General features: G+C 47.2%; 2 protein-coding genes across 6 annotated transcripts in view; one reads left to right on the top strand and one right to left on the bottom strand.

Moving 5' to 3' along the window:
• Positions 1-44: 44 nt before the first annotated feature.
• On the bottom strand, positions 45-10338 carry KCTD10 (potassium channel tetramerization domain containing 10). Of its 2 annotated transcripts, none has more exons than XM_072351496.1 (7): positions 10197-10338; positions 9435-9648; positions 5284-5453; positions 4927-5016; positions 4426-4478; positions 3595-3790; positions 45-3102 (listed from the first exon to the last, which is right to left on the bottom strand). In XM_072351496.1, exons 1-7 carry the CDS (start codon positions 10197-10199, stop codon positions 2884-2886), a joined length of 945 nt encoding a protein of 314 aa, XP_072207597.1. In that variant the 5' UTR covers positions 10200-10338; the 3' UTR covers positions 45-2883. The 2 variants fall into 2 exon arrangements, with proteins under 2 accessions (XP_072207597.1, XP_072207598.1); XM_072351497.1 differs by having other exon boundaries at positions 4927-5013; positions 10197-10337.
• Positions 10329-16340, top strand: part of UBE3B (ubiquitin protein ligase E3B) — an 18307-nt gene continuing 12295 nt past the window's right edge. For 3 of the 4 annotated variants that reach the window (XR_011905452.1, XM_072351495.1, XM_072351494.1), the window contains exons 1-12: positions 10517-10719; positions 10838-10929; positions 11081-11294; positions 11387-11507; positions 12051-12110; positions 12454-12558; positions 12655-12751; positions 13070-13155; positions 13822-13904; positions 14312-14417; positions 15027-15147; positions 15813-15990. Coding sequence is in view for 3 of the 4 variants with exons in the window: in XM_072351495.1 (XP_072207596.1) it covers positions 11134-11294; positions 11387-11507; positions 12051-12110; positions 12454-12558; positions 12655-12751; positions 13070-13155; positions 13822-13904; positions 14312-14417; positions 15027-15147; positions 15813-15990 (1118 nt within the window). In the remaining variant the exon portion in view is untranslated. Of the gene's footprint in view, positions 10459-10516; positions 10720-10837; positions 10930-11080; positions 11295-11386; positions 11508-12050; positions 12111-12453; positions 12559-12654; positions 12752-13069; positions 13156-13821; positions 13905-14311; positions 14418-15026; positions 15148-15812; positions 15991-16340 lie in introns of those variants that run through there. The other variant, XM_072351493.1, reaches the window with a different exon arrangement.

Raw genomic sequence — 16340 nt, 5'->3', positions numbered from 1 at the left:
ATGCTAGCCACTGAACTTCAAGCAAGTCATAAGTCAACTCACGTAAATATGAAATATCTTCTAATTTATTTCATGTTATGCTTTAAAAAAAAAAACAAACACAAAAAACAAAACAAGAACAACGAAACATTGCAAACAACAACCATACACTGAAATCCATCTGAAGGGGTTTTTGTGTGCATAAAATAGGAGGGAATGATTGTACAGAACGTGAAACAAAACAACTCCATTAAGACTAAAAGGTAAGACTGGAGCTTGGAGACTTGCACAAGGGCTTTGAACAGGTGATGTCCTGCAGCAGGCAGAGCTCAGTGTGGGCTCTAGAATCTGCTTTGTCTGAATACAGGAGCAGCTCAGCTTTGCAGAGCTACAGGAGTAAATGCATTCCCAGCTTAGACCTAAGCCAGGGGCTGGTGTTACTGGACTGTTGGTGTTACTGGACTGTTTGGCCCTAACTGCATCACAAGCTACTGATTTTTAGGTAAGCTTTTCTGCATTACTCCAATGGATGGGGGGGGGGGGGGGATAGCCTGCAGGCATACAGTTTCAGTTGGCTCTGTTCTACTGTCAGTATTAGTGGCTGTTGTTGGGGGCTGGAGGGCAGCATGCATGAATCAAAGCAGGCAGGTCAGCATGGTTAACATCATGCAGCACTAGCTAATCTAAAGCACTGCTTGGGGCCAGGGTAGCTGCCCCGTACCCCATCTCCCTCTGAAAGCTCTACTGGCAAAACCATTTAAAGTAAAAGGCTCAGGAGCTGAGAGCATTTGTGCAATGGCATTAAGTGGCTGTGGGAGCTGTTTTTGTTTTATTGAGAGACTTAATGAACAAGGGCAAGCAGCCAGAAGGTGAGGGATGTTCTATCCCAGGACAGCGGTACATCTTTGTCACACGACTGCAGCAAGTAGAGTTAAGTTAGGAGTGTGTTACAGATCAGACACTTGTAAACAGCTCAGTCATGTGTCAAAGTACACAGTGCCAAAGAGAGCGCACGCCCCAGCTTATCACATAAGGCAAAAAGGGAGAGGCACTGTGTCCTGCACACCAACAGCCTGAACTATGGGCTTGTGTGAACCCCAAGCATGTTGCACTGGTGACAAACATAGGTAAGTACAGCTTAGAAAAGAAGCCAAAGGGATCAGGACATGGCTGAAGGTGCTGAACTGCAGTGCAACCACTCTGTCTGGGTACTGCTGAGTTCTGTCTTCAGCTACTTCCTGATAAATAAGAGTAGAGGAGACAGGGATAACAACCACACTGTCACAGCCCCTGGCTGTTTGAAACTCAGAGTCTTTGGTTATGAGAGAGACAACTTCAGCCTAACTCTGAAAGCCGTTAGTTGTATATGCTGCTCCAAAATTGCTTACTGCTTTATTTTAGATCCCAGATAGCTTAGCTGCAGAGGCTAACTGCTACTGAAATACATCAGAGTAATGCAGCTGGTGATGCTGACTGTGCCTTTGGTTTTTAAAATGCCAATGTGCCACAATCGGCCCTGAGCCGGGACCAGGAACCCTTACAGCAGGAAGCTTTCAGAAGCGTAGGGCCTCACTGAATGATACAGAGCTGCCACTGTGGGACACCCAGCAACAAGTACTCCAGGTGAAGAACCAAGGTCTGAAATGGCCAAAGTACTCTGGGGTCCATCACAGTGGCACCCCGACTGAAGTTTAAGACTTCCTGCTGCTGGTTTCTCTCTCTCAGTTTTTTTTTTACATTAACCATTACAGCTGCAGCTCTTCTCATTATCCATTAGCATCCAATCCTAGTGAATAATACACTATTTTCCATCACTCTGACTGATACTTGACTCCACAATAGGCAACACGAGACTAGGAGGTAGATAAAAACACCCATTTATCACTACTCTCAGCAAACCAGACACTACAGCATTCTCTGCGCAACGTTTCAGCTTCATCCTTTCACACACAGCTGCCATTTCTGCTGAGAGACTTGGAAAATGCTCAGGATAAAGGCAAACAGGGATTAACCTCTTCTGGGCCACTGCCTTCAGCTTTACACCAGCACTCTGCGCTGCCCTCACTCAAAGCCAAATGCTCCTGAATCAGCTGCAGAACTGAGTTACAGCTGCTGGCCTCCTGCCTACACTATGCTGGCACTGGGTGCTGAACCTGTTACGAGTTTTAACCTGTGGTAAAGAAAGCACAGCTTACTGATGGGTGATCATCACATCAAAAGAAGTGGGGATGGGCCTCTCCACAACCCAGTGCTACAGAAGCTCCACTGAACCACTGGAATGGGGCCTGAGAACAGTGGGAAGCCATGGCTACCTGAACAGCCTGGCAGCACTGGGCTCCCTCTGCTTCAAGCCTGGTGCTCCTCCTGCTATCGCCCATCCTGCCAGCAGTCACACTGAGGCACTCCTGAGCTACCAACCCCATCACCTTCTGACCTGGAAGTAAAAGGAACTCTGCAGCAGCTCCACTGTGCTTAGATCGCTGTGCTTCTGCCGTGCTGCGATGCCTAGGAGATGGGGTCAGTGAGAGTCAGGAGGGAAGGTATGTGGCTGCCTGACTTCTGTCGTTTCATTTGTTTTTTAAAGTGCAGGATAATTACTAAAGCCAAAGGAAGCCAGCCTTCTTCCTCACTAGCCACAAAATAGCAAAGACAAGAGGGCTACAAACTCAGGGCATTTCTCCAGCTGCTCAGAGGGCTTTTTACATACCTGTCATACGCCCAATAACCTTATTTATTCTCATCCTAGAACTACCGCATTTAAATACCCCAGATAACCTACTTTGTTACAAAACGTAATTTACAGACTCGTCGAACAGATAGAAGCTGCCTGGTCCCCTGCTGCAGACAATCCATCAGGAGAAGGGCAGCGCCCTCCAGACAGACCCCGCGCAGCCACGGCTCAGCTCACTGGTGCAGATGGGCTCTGTCATCCGGACGTTTAATGTGGATCCTTCGCACGCGTTCGATGCGCTCTCGCTCCTCATCTTCCTCCAGGTGATGGGAGCGGCCAGCTGCCCCTCCTGTGGCTTCCAGGAGCGCGTTGTCGGGTCCCCTGCCATCCTGAGACTCGTACAGCAGAATGTTCAGCGTCTCCTCATAAATGCGGGCTTCTGGGAACTCCACCTGCCCACCGAGAGAAAGAAAAGGTCACTCACCTACTGCAGGCACCTCCGTTTTCCTCCTTACTTTTAAAGATGCCTTATCTGTACTCCAGCAGTACAAACCCAAACGTTTTGCTATTTGCCTTCAGCCTTTGAGACCCAACATGCAGAACTGGCCTGCTCGCAGGGCAGATTCAGCCAGGTGCCTCTACAGGGACATTTGCTGCCTTTACACAGCGATGGACAACAAACCTGATCAGGTGCACAAGTTTGTCTAAAGACAAGAACTGGACTGAACTTGCATTACGTAATATCAGAATTACCCTGTGTTAAGCGCTACATCCAATCACTTCCTGCCTCAACAGACCCACAGGATGAGCTCCACTACGCTGCTCTCCCATTCTGAATGGCACTGATTATTCTATAGAGATGCTAGACAATGAAAAGCGTGTTCAGAATGGAACAGATGTCCACACGCTGAAAGCAGTGGGGCCCTGCTGCTGTTTACTCCTACCTTTGTCTGTTTTTTCTCAGTAGCATAAACAATGGAAGTGCAACAGACTTCAGCAATCTTCCGTCCCTGCCCGTAGAAAGACCAGCAGCAGATCTCGTCTCCAATCACATCTTTTATAAAGAGCACTCTCCCATTAAACCTCAAGGACAGCTTATCAAATAGCTCGATGTTTTTCAGCATGTTGTCGTCAGAGTTGCTATGAGAGACAAAGAAAGCAAGTGGTCACGTCAGGGTAATTAAAGTAGTAATGAAGAGCAGAAGGATTCAGGCAGTGAGCATTTGCAGGACCATAAGCCCAGCTTCCTTTGATTTACTGCACATCAACAGCACTGTGAGTAACACACGGGCCAAATGGATGTCAAAGGCCATTTCATTTGTGCACAAAATCCTTACAGACAGATGAAACCCTTCCTAAATTCAAGCTTAGCACCAGCTGGATGAAGACAGTGTTTTGTCATGAAACTTAAACAGAGACATAAGGAATGGCAGACAAGGTCTTAATGATTTTACCACTTATTGACAACGCTATGGCAGGCTTTCTGTATCCAGCCAAAGTGCTGCAGCCCATGGGGAACGCAGACCAGCAGTTGGCCAGGAGTCTCTACCAGCTGCACCTGGGCGTTAGAGGAACCCCCATCCCAGAAATAGCACATGCTCAGCCTTCTGTGGATGACAGTAGGCTCCCTCCTGACTCACGTTTGAAATTAATTGGGGAAACAAAATTGAGCGCGTGCCAGCTCCAATCTGTCACTGGTTCTGAGTGTAGAAAAATATCTATCATGGAATTCAGTCTATGAACAACTTCAAAGAACTACAGGTGAAGTCATTTACCTGGTATAGGAATATTTGTTGTTGCTTCTGTTGTATAGCAACTTCACTGCTGGCTGTAAGAAAACAAACACATACATCGGTCAGAGGTAATGCAGTAATCACTGGAATCTCCACTGTAAGACCACGCAGCAGAAGAGCTGCAATATAAAATGACACCATTAGGCTCAAACTCAATGGGATTTTGTTGTTGCTGCTGCAAAACTGCTGTGTGCCGGCTCTTAATGGGGCCACAATCCCTTCTGATCCCTTCTGGGACTAGATTGTAATTCATCCTCACCCACCACAGCCAGCAGGCAGAAACAGGAGTCACCGATTCACTTTAGCTAAAGAAACCATCTGTTGTTATTTATCAGAGGGGACAAACCAACGGAAGACCTAACAGCCCCGATGAGCTGCTCAATCAGCCTGCTCCGATCTATGGACTCTACTGTCAAGATCCCTAGCAAGTCCCAGGACATCCCAGCATCCTTCCAAGCTACATCACAGCCTTGTCTTTCTTACCTTGTTAGAAGTGGCTATAAGTTTTTGCTCTTCCTTGGAAGATGTGATGACTGGTACCTTGCAGAATGGTTCATATGCATCTTTGTTCTGCTGAAACAAGAACCAAACAGCAGCTGAATGTAAACAGACCTTAAGGCACACTCATATGAGCTGGGAAGGTCCCATGTATTCTGTGCCACAGCTAAAGAGCCACAGGCTAAGTGTGTCATCTGCCTTCATGCTGTACCCCAGCTTTGGAAAGGCAGCAAGCGGACACCAGCAGACCATCCTGCTGTGCACACTGAAGTTCCACCCACCTCACCTCCACCCTTCACAGCAGCCAGAGCAACCCAGCTCCTCATTAGCTTCACAACCTACCTGCAAGGCTGCCTGGCACTCGTCTACCAGCCCCTGCACCAGGTAGTACTTGGCTTCAGCCAAGAGCTCTTCTATCTCTCTGCGGCTCTCGGGGAGCGGCACAGCACCGTCACGCAGATAGTTCAGGATTGTCCCAAAATGTTTCCCACAGCGGTCAATCAGGATCCAGCCTGGAGAAAGGAGAAGACCACAGTAGAGCAAATGTGGCAAAAGATGTTGAGCCTGGCCTAGGCTTGCTGTACCAGGCAGGTTCCTGCTAGGAGAGCTCCAGCTCCATGTGGCAATCAGAGCAGCAGAATGCTGTCCTTGCACAGGGAACTCGCTGCCTCCTCCTGCATTTTTTGAGTGCGCATGTGGGAGTAAGGTAGGAAGCTCACTTGTTTCTCACAGCTCCCGGTTATTGACAAATGATTAACTGTAACAGAGGAAGGAATTCTTCTCATTCTCAAAGCAATCAGCTCTATTCTTCCTCTACTCTGCAGAATCCCTGCCTTACTCATACACGTGGCTGGTTCTTACACATTTCTTAGTCCAGCCAACCAAACTCAACCACCTTCAGGTTTCCACACCTCAACACACTGGGAGCCGCTGTGATCCACCACCTCCAGCAGATGTGCAAAAAGGGCCAGAAAGAGAGAGAGCAGAGCTGTTGGATGCATCACTGCCAGCTCTGTTCCAGTCTCCACGTTCCCAAAGTGCAGTTATTTGGGAGAGAAAAATGCTTATTGGCACAGCCTCTGGAGCTGCTGAAATCCACGATGCAACAGCACACGTAAGCACAATGTAACGTATGGACGATGGGAATGGGGTAATGGAAAGGAAACAGACACAAAGAAGCTCTTCCCAGTTAGCTGTGATGGGAGGATCCCTGTTTCACCTCTTGCTGCCAGTCTGCTGCTGGACCCTGAGAAGCCTTACGCAACGTTGAGCCTCAAGTTTCCATAAATGAACAGCTGGCCACCCTCATGGGCTGCAGCTCAGGAATGCAGTGAGGAAACGCTTGTGGGGAAGGAGTCATATTTTGGACAAATAAGGAAAGTAGGTTAAAGCAGAGCCTGTATGTTCTGCATGAATGGAATTACTAGTAAAAATCTGAACATTTGGGTAAATCTGGAAAGTGAACACAGCCCTTTCATGCTGTTCTGAGGACAAAGTCAGACGGTTTCCAGCCGTTTACCACAGGCTCTCCATCTCCCTCATTACCTTCCTGTCTATACAATGTATGTAATTTTACAGCCTGTAATAACAAACTGGAAAGCTGAAGGCAGGATAACTAGAAACAGAGAACAAAAAGAACAAAAGACTCATCTAGGCTAATGAATATGATACACCTATTGAACCAGGGCAGAAAAAAAGCCCATTTATCAATGCAGAGCTCTCCCATTTTAAAGAGACAAGGGAGCACAGGGCATGCTAATAAACAAGAACATCCATATACCCAAAAATGCAGCTGCTGACAAAGTGTTTACCAGAGTTCAGCACAACCTGAAGGGAAGTAATGAGAGGGTTGAGAGAGCAGAATTATGACCCCCAAACTTCTTTGTTATCATCTCTGCCACGGTTCCTTCTGTAGGCTGTAAAAATGTGCTGCAGCTTTATGCTTACAGATGGCAAAACCAAAGCAGAATTGCTCACTTTGAGACAGAGTCGGGGTGGGGGAAGGGGGGATAAGAAAATATTTGGAGCAGCATTGCAAAATAGAAGCGGCTGCTAAAGCAGCTTGCAAAAAAACCCTTCTGTTTTAACCAAACAGCCAAAGCCGCAGCCAAAAGGAGATGACTCACAGGAAGGTGACCCTGCTGCCACTCAGTTATGGCTGTGCAGGGCCTACAAAGTGGGTTTTCAGCCTTTTAAAGCTCTTTTGTAACTGCGGCGTTACAAAAAACGTGCTGCAATCCCTGCAGCGGGTTAGGCATACAGTGTTTGTGAAAGGCACGTACACGCATTTGATCTCTAGGAAATTTGTTTTCCTTTTTAACAAGACATCTCAGGGACAGCTTCCAACCACTAAAGGAGGCTACATTTTCTGACCAAGCCTTGCCAGATGAAACAACAGCCTGACAGCCTTACAAACAGCCGGCCAAGGAAACACCCACCCTGATCAACCAGTTAACAGCAACGTGAAGAGAAGGAAGAGTTCACACTGCGGAAAGGAAAAGTGGAAACAGATGGAGGCGCTTGGAAAACCCACAGCCTTCTACCCCTATTCTTACCATGAAATAAAATATTCAGAGTACGCTGACTTGCTACAGTTCTAAGCTGAAAATAATCATCTGTCACTCCCCAGCAGAGAACTCATCTCTTCTCCTGGAGTCCAAACAGCAGCTTGTTGTAATTGTTACGCTTTGAGAAAGAGCTCGGGAGATGGCAATGGGGCCAGAAGAACGCATCCAAATGAAGAGGGAGACGCGCAGTGTGAAACATTCCACAGACTGCAATACAACTTCATTCTTTCCAGTTTCTCTGCAAGTCTGGCTCCTTTTCCTGAGAAACTCTGTTTCGTGCCAGACTCTGGGTGCGCCCAGTGGACAGTATTTTGACCAGCTTCAGATAAAGAGAGTTTCCTTTGACAGCTCTAACACCATTGTCCTGGTTTCCAGCAACGTGCCAGCAAGAGGCAGATAAAGCAAGAGCTACTGCCATGGGAGTGTCTCAGTTACAATATCCAGGAAGTATCAAATTCCTATTAAAGCACAAATGAGCTACATGGAACAGTCCCATGCAGACACAGTGGAACTCGCAGCAAAATAAGCATGGGATTTCACATCTTAAGCACGACATCTTAGCAGAGGAAACTCTGGATCTGGAGTAATATTGTCTGTTGCTCTCCAGGAGAAAGAACCTGCACTTATGGGGAGACAAACTCTGCACCTTGACCTGCAGCCCACAGAGCAGCGCTAATGCCATGCGGCAGCAAAAGGCACGGTAAAACAACTGCAACAATGCAGCCTTTCACCTTCCCCCCGGCTTAAACAGAAACACTCATAGCCATGTTTATCCATAGGGGATATTCTGATGAATGAGTTGGATTTTTTTTTATTTTACATTTTTTTTTCCCTTCCAAGCCAATTTTTCCTATCTCAAGAAAGCTTATTATGAGAGCCCTACTAAATCCATTCCTTGTGCCACGTGGCTTCTAAATACAGGCTATACTAAAGCACTTAAGTCCAATTCATCTAATGAAGCAATGCGTTCGTTGTGTTTTCAGCAGCTTCAAACAAAAATGTCACATAATTAACCAGCCACAAGGAAGGTGTGTCAGAGCTGCAGGATCAGCAGCGTGGCAATTGTTATTACAGAACAGGTATCCGCGTTGAGAAACAGATACAGGCAAAATGCCAGCACATAAATGGAGAGCCCCGCTTTGAATTAAGCTCTGTGATGCTCCCACAGTATGAAATCACTGACATAAAGCTACAGCAGCTGCTGCAAACAGCCATCAGACAAACACATTTCAGCTTTGGTATTAGATCAAATGTAAACATCTTCGAGTATCTCAGGATTAGAAAAAGCCAATGTATCTGGTAAGGAAGCAAAGTATCCAGATGCTTCTCCTTTATAAGGCTGCAGCCTGACATGCTGCACATCCAGATGTTTAACTTGGAGAGACCCTCCTCATTCCCTCTTGTTGTCTGTAATACCACAGCAATGTCTTTAAATATGCACAGCTTTGGCCCCAGTGAAGCCAACTACCAATATTCCCACGTGAAAACAAACTTAAGACTTCAAAAATCACCTTTCTGCTCAGAAAGCACATCGCTTCCAAGGTTTGTATTTGTATTTCAGATAAGGAAACAAGATGAGGAAACAGCCTTCTGAGCTTCCAAGTAAATACGCAACTCCTGACTCATAGTTTCTCAATCACAATCCTCACCATTTTCCACACGCTTAAGAGCTTTTGTGTCAGTATTTCAAAAGAAAAAAGCCAGCCTGTGCTATCTGGGCCTGAGAGGAGCCCCTTCTGGTTCTCAACATCTCTTGCCAACCGGTCAAGCCACACGTATCCCTTTGTCCCACGTCATTCATCAGCTAAGATGAACTTCAATACCACTCAGAAGGGCCCATCACTGACACATTTCTCTTCTCCAGCTTTTGGTCCAACCTCTCCCAACCAGCTGGAGAAGCGGGATGGACGCAGGGCTCACCCTTACCTTCGCTGTCTGTCAGAACCTCCATTCTCCCGCTGAACATGGCCTTGAGCATGGTGTCCTGCTTGGTCAGCGTCTGCATGGTGGTGTAGTACAGAGCCCCGCCGATGTTCAGCTTGACATACTTGGAGCTCGGGCTCGTTCCTTTGAAGGACGTGGTGCGGGTGGCAGCTGCCGGCACTGCTGAGCTCACCACACTTTCTCCCGACATCTCTTCCTGCAAGCAACGAGTCACCGATCAGAGCCCTGTGTGGACCAGCACCTCTTTGTAACGTCCCCTAATGCTTTGGGTATTTAACGTTGCTTCTATCTGGAAGCGACAGACAGCAACCAAAGGAAGCCAAGCAGAGCTAACGGGGCTTGGTGCTGTGTCAGGAAAGAAGTCAGTGTTACATCCAACTGTCTCCACGTCGTGCTGCGACACGGACACGCGGCCCCTCAGCGGGACAGCTCCAGGCCCGACCCGATCCAGCTGGCTGATTATGGGCACTAATGGATTTCAGCCGCGCTGCTATTAACAGCACAGCGATCCGACCGCAACAAGCAAGATGGGACTCGGGGTCACTGCGGCTCCTCTCACAGAGAACGCCGAGGTTCCGGCCCACAGCCCTGAGCGACCCCCAGCGCGGCAAAGCCCACCCCAGGGTAAAGCCCACCCCAGGGTAAAGCCCACCGCAGGGGCTCGGCCTCATCCCCGCCTCCTGGGAACCAACGCGGACCCCCCGCATCATCCCGGCCCTCCCGGCCCCGCCGCCTCCTCCTCACCATGAAGGGCGCGGCGCAGCCCCACAGACCGAACGTGCGGAGCGCCGGGCGGGGAACTTCCGCCCTGCTCCGCCTACCTCCGGTCAGACGCACGTCTACTTCCGTGTGCGCTTCCTAAAGCGTTCCGGTGCGCTCCCTCAGCTCTGTCAGTTGGGGCTGAGCCGAGAGGGGAGACGAGGCCGGAGAGCGGCTCGACCCCAGCGGGCAGCGCGGCGGGGAGCGGAGTGGGTTGAGCTCGCTGAACCGCGGCACAACCGGAGCGGTGCGTGGGTACAGGGGAGGGAGCGGGCGGGCGGAACAGTAAAGGAGCGTTGCAGGTTGCCGGCCGGAGCCGTAGAGCCGGACGGGGCTGCCGGGCTCGGCCTAGCGGGCTGCCCGGGGCCCCGCTGGGCTGCGGCGGGCCGAATGTCCGGGGGTTGCTCCGGGCCGCGTAAGGCCGCGCCGTGCTCCGGGCCGGGTCCGGGCGCTGCTGTCCGTGGGGACGAATCGCCTCCGCCGCGTCCGTGGGGGTGTGTGGGGAGAGGTGAGCGGGGTATAAACCTCCATCAGCCGCCCTCAGCGCGGGGTGGAGCCGCTGGGCGGGCTGATGGCTGCGGGCGGTGGGTGGTGGCACTGATCGGTGTTGCTCGTTCACTTTGCAGTTAACATCTCCCAGCCTGCGTTAGGGTGCGGGCTTCACTCCAACGATGTGCGTGTAGATATCTGCGTTTTCTCCTTACAGTCCCGTTGCCAGGTAACTTGGCCTTTGCAAAGGCTGCATTTTGTCTCGTTGCTCCTGTGCTGTTAAACACTCTGCTTCCCCCATTTAAATGTCAGATGCACGCAGGCCTGGCATCTGAATCACCTTTGTGTTTGTTTTCACCTCTTTGCTCCTCCTTCCTCAGGTGCTCGCTGCAAGGATCGTCCCGTTACGTTCACCTCTCGGTCAGTCATAAAGATGTTCAGTGCCAGCCAGTCCTCCAAGGCCCAGTTCCTGGACAAAGCAAGGCAGGCCCGCGAGGAGCGGCGTGAGCTGAAGGAGAGGGAGCGTGCTGCTGTGCAGATCCAGGCACTGGTGCGGAGGTTCCTCTGCCGATGTCACCTGCAGAAGGAGATCAGGTGTGTGGGGATCTGCCCTCTGTGCCTTGCTTTGATCTGGAGAAGTGGGCTTGGTTTGTAACCACTGATGCTCGTATTCCTCTCTTTTCTAGGAGAGAAGTGGAGGATTTCTTTGGGGCAACTGAATCCGGGGCAAGTAAAAGAAGTGCTCTTTCTGTCTTCAGAATTGCTAGGAAGCTGCTGTTTGTATTTAATCATAAGGAAGACAAAGAGGTAAGATTTTTACTCTGATATTCTTCTTTCAGTGATACAGTCTAAACATATTCAACACATTAATATATTGCAGGAATCCACGTGATCACTATACTTTGTGGATTCAGAAATGTGATCTCTGCTCTCCTTGGAGAGGTCTGCCCATAGGACTGAAATAGAAGAACCCTTGAATTTTTCAGTAGTGGTTCCATTCTCAGAGCGTGGGTTAACAGATGTTTTTCCTGCTGACCATGCCAGCATCAGTAATTGAGCAGTGCCTTGCGATTTTTGTTAGCCCTATCAGTTCTCCAGGCACGTGCACTGTGGCAAATCAACAAAGGTCTATCCTGGCACAGGCAGATCTTCTTCTGCATTGCTCTGGCATGATGTGTAGATGAGCTGTCAGGGAATGAGGGATCAGCACTGTCCATGGGGAATGTGTGTATAGCACTTGTTCTGATATGCAGATACCTTGCTCCCTCTGCTGAGCTGTTCCTAGTGCTTTTCCAAAATAGCCCTTACTGTAGTTAGTGCTAATATTGCCTCTTTACTTTTGTTTTGCAGAGATTTGAAAAGCTGTGCCGTTGTATTCTTAACAGCATGGATGTTGAGAATGAACCAAAGGTCAGCAGGATTTTGAGTGGGAGGAGAGGGGAGTTGTGTGTGGAGATTTACGTTGGTGTTGTTTATATTATTTAGCTTTCAGAAGCCCCTGAGCATTGCTGAGCTACAATGGTGAATGTTTGGACAGGTTCCTCAGTGTTCCTCTAGTATTTTTACAGTGTCTTTCTGTGGTGGGTGGGAATGCTTTGACCAAGAGACTTCTAAGAGGAATAACTTGGCTCCACTGCTGGGTTCAGTGGGGCCCTGAGGAGATCATTTGTTACAAAGCTTCCTGGTAATGTGTCTTGCCTATCAGTAGCACAAATACTAATCACTGCTTCCGTTTGTGTCCTGCCTTCCTCAGGTGTGGTATGTGTCACTGGCACTCTCCAAGGATCTCACACTCTTATGGATCAAACAGATCAAAGATATTTTATGGTTTTGCTGTGAATTTCTCAAGCAGCTTAAGGTAATTGATGTATTTTCTTTGTCTTCCTGCATCTAACAGATCTGTAGTTTAGTGCAGAGCTAATTAGGTTTATTCTATTGGTGTTTGTTGTTGCAGCCCGACATTTTACAAGACTCTAGACTGGTCAATTTGCACCTCACAATGCTCGTCACTTTCACAGACACTTCTACCTGGAAAATTCTTCGGGGAAAAGGTTGGTTCATCCAGTTCATAAAGGCACAGATCTAGGTGTTTCCAGAAGTATTCAAAGCATGTAGGAATACATACTGTGTTTTTGCAGGGAATACTTAGATAAAGTAGATACGTATAGGGAGAAAATATGACTCTTATAGATTAAGTGTTCCATTTTTACTGAGACTTGATGTAAAATACTGCTAAAATGGTTGGTTTTCTTATAGGGGAAAGGAATTGGTGCAAGAAGAGTTTGTGAGCTGATAAATCACTCTGTAGCTTGTAAGAGAATAAGCAGTGCAGCTGCTGTTCTAATAATGTCACTCTTTTAACCTGGAAGGTGAAACTCTGCGGCCTGCCATGAACCACATCTGTGCTAACATCATGGGACATCTAAATCAGAAGGGATTTTATTCTGTGCTGCAGGTCAGTCTCAGGCTACGTCTCCCATTTATTCCAAACAAGCCCCCATTTTGTTCTGAGGAAGCTTTTATCATGTCTGTGTGATGGTGTGTGAGGGAGAGGCTGGATGTGAGCACTGCTGATTTCTGTGTGGTCCTCTTTTTCTTCAGAGCAGTAAGGACCAAATACATCATCTCCTTTTTGTCTCCACTGCTGAATCTAAATGCTACTTAATCATCTCATAATGAGATGTAGAGGAAGCTCATTCATAAAGAGCAAGGGCTCTTGACTTGTTTTTTTTTGCAAACTTTGCTGCTGACTTGCTGTATGAATTTGGTTTGTTTACTGTTCTGCTGGGGAAAGGAGCTGATGTCATTTTAATTCATCTTTTAGAATGAGAACGATATTACAGAGCAGCTCCGAGCCTTGCCTATTAATCCTAAAGTGCCTGGGAACCCTCTGAGTACAGGTCCTTGAGAAAGCAAGAGCAGAAGACAATCTTATTTGAACAAAGCTTCTCCATATGCCACCATTAACCAAAAGCTCTTCTAGTTCTGCTCAAGGATTAGTAGTAACTGGTTTTTAGGTTTTTGTGCGTTCTTTCTCTGCATTAAAAGTCAACACAGACTTTCAAAAACAGTTGCAGTCTTTTCCTGAATTCTGCAGGTTTTAATGTTTGTTTTGTTTCAGATTTTGCTAACTAATGGCTTGGCAAGATCCAGACCATCCTTGTCCAAAGGCTCTTTAACTGCCATCTTCTCTCTTGCGTTGCGGTAAGGCAGCCAGAGCTGCTTGGGGTGATACACAGCCAAAACTCAAACTCTACAAAGAGTAGAGCTTTTGATTTCCTCTCTCTCTCTCCCTGTTACTTAATTTCTGTCATCATGGCAGTAGGGAGATGGGGAACTTGAGAGGTGAACTGCGTAACATTTACAACTCTCTGGGTGGTGTGGATGTGCTATGCAAAAAAATACATCATGCTGTGGACTGTTTGACTTGCATAATATTTTGTCATGATCAATTTTGTGAACTTGCTGTGGTAACAGAAATATAAGTGAGTTTTCTTTTTCCAGTTGTGTGTCTTGATGAGAGTAAAATCAGCCCCGAATGACTCAGTTAGAAAGACTGCTTCTTTCTTTGCTAGATTGAGTTTCTTGCACTGAAGTATTTTTCTCTGTAGCCCTGTGGTTGCTGCACAGTTCTCAGACAATCTGCTGAGGTCCTTTCTGATCCATATCATGTCTGTTCCTGCTATAATGACTCATCTTGCTACTCTAACACCTGAGGTAAGTGAATGAGATAATAGTACCAAGTATGCACTGAATGTCACACGGCAGCGCTTGTCATTCCTCTTTATCAACTTGTAAAACAGAACACTGGAACGTCTATCCCTATTTCAACTCTGGTCTGGAAGTGCTTGATCCTTCCACCCTCCAGATGCTCAGGGTTTCTAAATACCACGGAAATCATTAACACCAGTGAGGTGTTGGACTGAACTGTCCTCAAATAAATAGAACACAGGTGAAGACCTTTGTAATGCACACTTTGTATGTGCTTATTCTTCCATTTCTGTAAAAATCAGTCTGTTGCATGGCAGAGGTTCTGTGATATAATTAGCAGGCTGTCTACTTAATCTCGTGTTGGCTCCTCTGCATAGCTTGGTGCAAGCAAGTTTTATGTGAGATGGGCATTCTGTGGTCTTGCAGACAGACAAGGGAATATCTGTCTTCAGCTGGAATGTGGCCTGTTCAACTGCAAGGCTTTTAATTCCTTACTCTCCAACAGGTTGAACTTGCTGATCTATCTAGAAAGAGAAGTTTACTGGTGGCAGATCAGATGTGGTTGTTCTGTGTGGTGTTTGTCAGCCTCACTCAGAGTTAAATTCTGTATTTCAGCGTCTGGCAGTGATAGAATCTCACGATCTTTTCCGCAAGTTCATCATATTCTTGAGTCGTGAAGCGCAGTGTCGAGATGTCTGCGTGTGCCTGGAAGGAAGTCACACTCTTTGCTTGTTGGGTAAGTGCTTGTAGGACTTTATTTTGTGCTTGGAAGAGAGTCTTGAGCCAAATCTTCATTCTCAGCAGGTCAGGTCTGCCTCCAGCTCGCCATTTTTATCCTTACTTAGGCAGTTTCTAAATGATAATTAAGAATTATTTTAGAATACTGCAGGTATGCTTTAACATTAAGGATATTATGAGGCCCTTGCAAATGGAAGAAGGGTCGGAGATCTGATCTCGTTTGCATCTCACCTTGTATGTGTGTGAAATATTATTGTGAAGCATTATCTCCACTTTATCCAGTTTTTCACTTGGATTCCAAGAAAGTCCTGTAGTGTAGCAGATTTCAATCTAATTTCCCTAAATAGATGTGCTACTGAAATATTTAAGTATATGTTTCAGGAACAGTTGGAGCTCAGAAATAGCCATAGCTGTAGCTTATAGTACTTTGTAGAAGGTTTTGGTAGGATACAGATGAGAAGGCTGCAGGAGGATGCCAAAGTGACATTCTGCCTTTGTGGCTGACGTGATGGAAATGGCTTCCTGCAGGGTAGCCTCTGGTAGTCATTTTTCACAGTAGTGCTTTATGGTCTTGAAAATAGATACGTGTTCGTTTTATCTGTAACCTCTGTCCTGCAGTATCTGTTCCTCTTCTAAGCCTTGCTTTACTGGTTCTTCTGCCAGGTAATCTTGTGTACTTGGGCTCCTTGAATGATAAAGTTCTTGAGGACGAGACAGCTCATTTTGTGGGTGTGCTCATTCATATGCTCTCCTACTGCCAGAAGTACGTTTCACAAAAGAAATCCAATCTGACCCACTGGCATCCTGTTCTGGGCTGGTTTTCACAGACTGTGGATTATGGGTAAGAGAGAAGGACCTTATGGTGATAGATGATTAAGCCTCTCCATGTATTTTGTTATTGCAGTGTTGGTTTTTTTTTAAGCTGCAGAGTGTTTTGTGCTTTGAGATGAGCAATGTAACCCTACTCAGATGAATTCATCAGACATTTCAGGATGCATATGCAGAACTTAAGCTGCTCCATTCATCTACAAACTATTGCATGGGGAAGCTCAGTCAGTATTGTCGGACTGGTAACAGTGGCTGTGCTGCCATGCTTCATTTAGGACTTCTGTATCTTTTCTTCTCAAATATTTTGTTCTTTTGTTGTTGTTTTTTTTTTCCCCCCTGTGAGAGGCCATCTGCAATGTGGGT

Source organism: Excalfactoria chinensis, chromosome 16 (assembly GCF_039878825.1).
Source record: "Excalfactoria chinensis isolate bCotChi1 chromosome 16, bCotChi1.hap2, whole genome shotgun sequence".
Classification (NCBI taxonomy): Eukaryota; Metazoa; Chordata; class Aves; order Galliformes; family Phasianidae; genus Excalfactoria; species Excalfactoria chinensis.
Note: the sequence above shows the minus strand (reverse complement) of the source record. Positions and strands in the feature narration are given on the sequence as shown.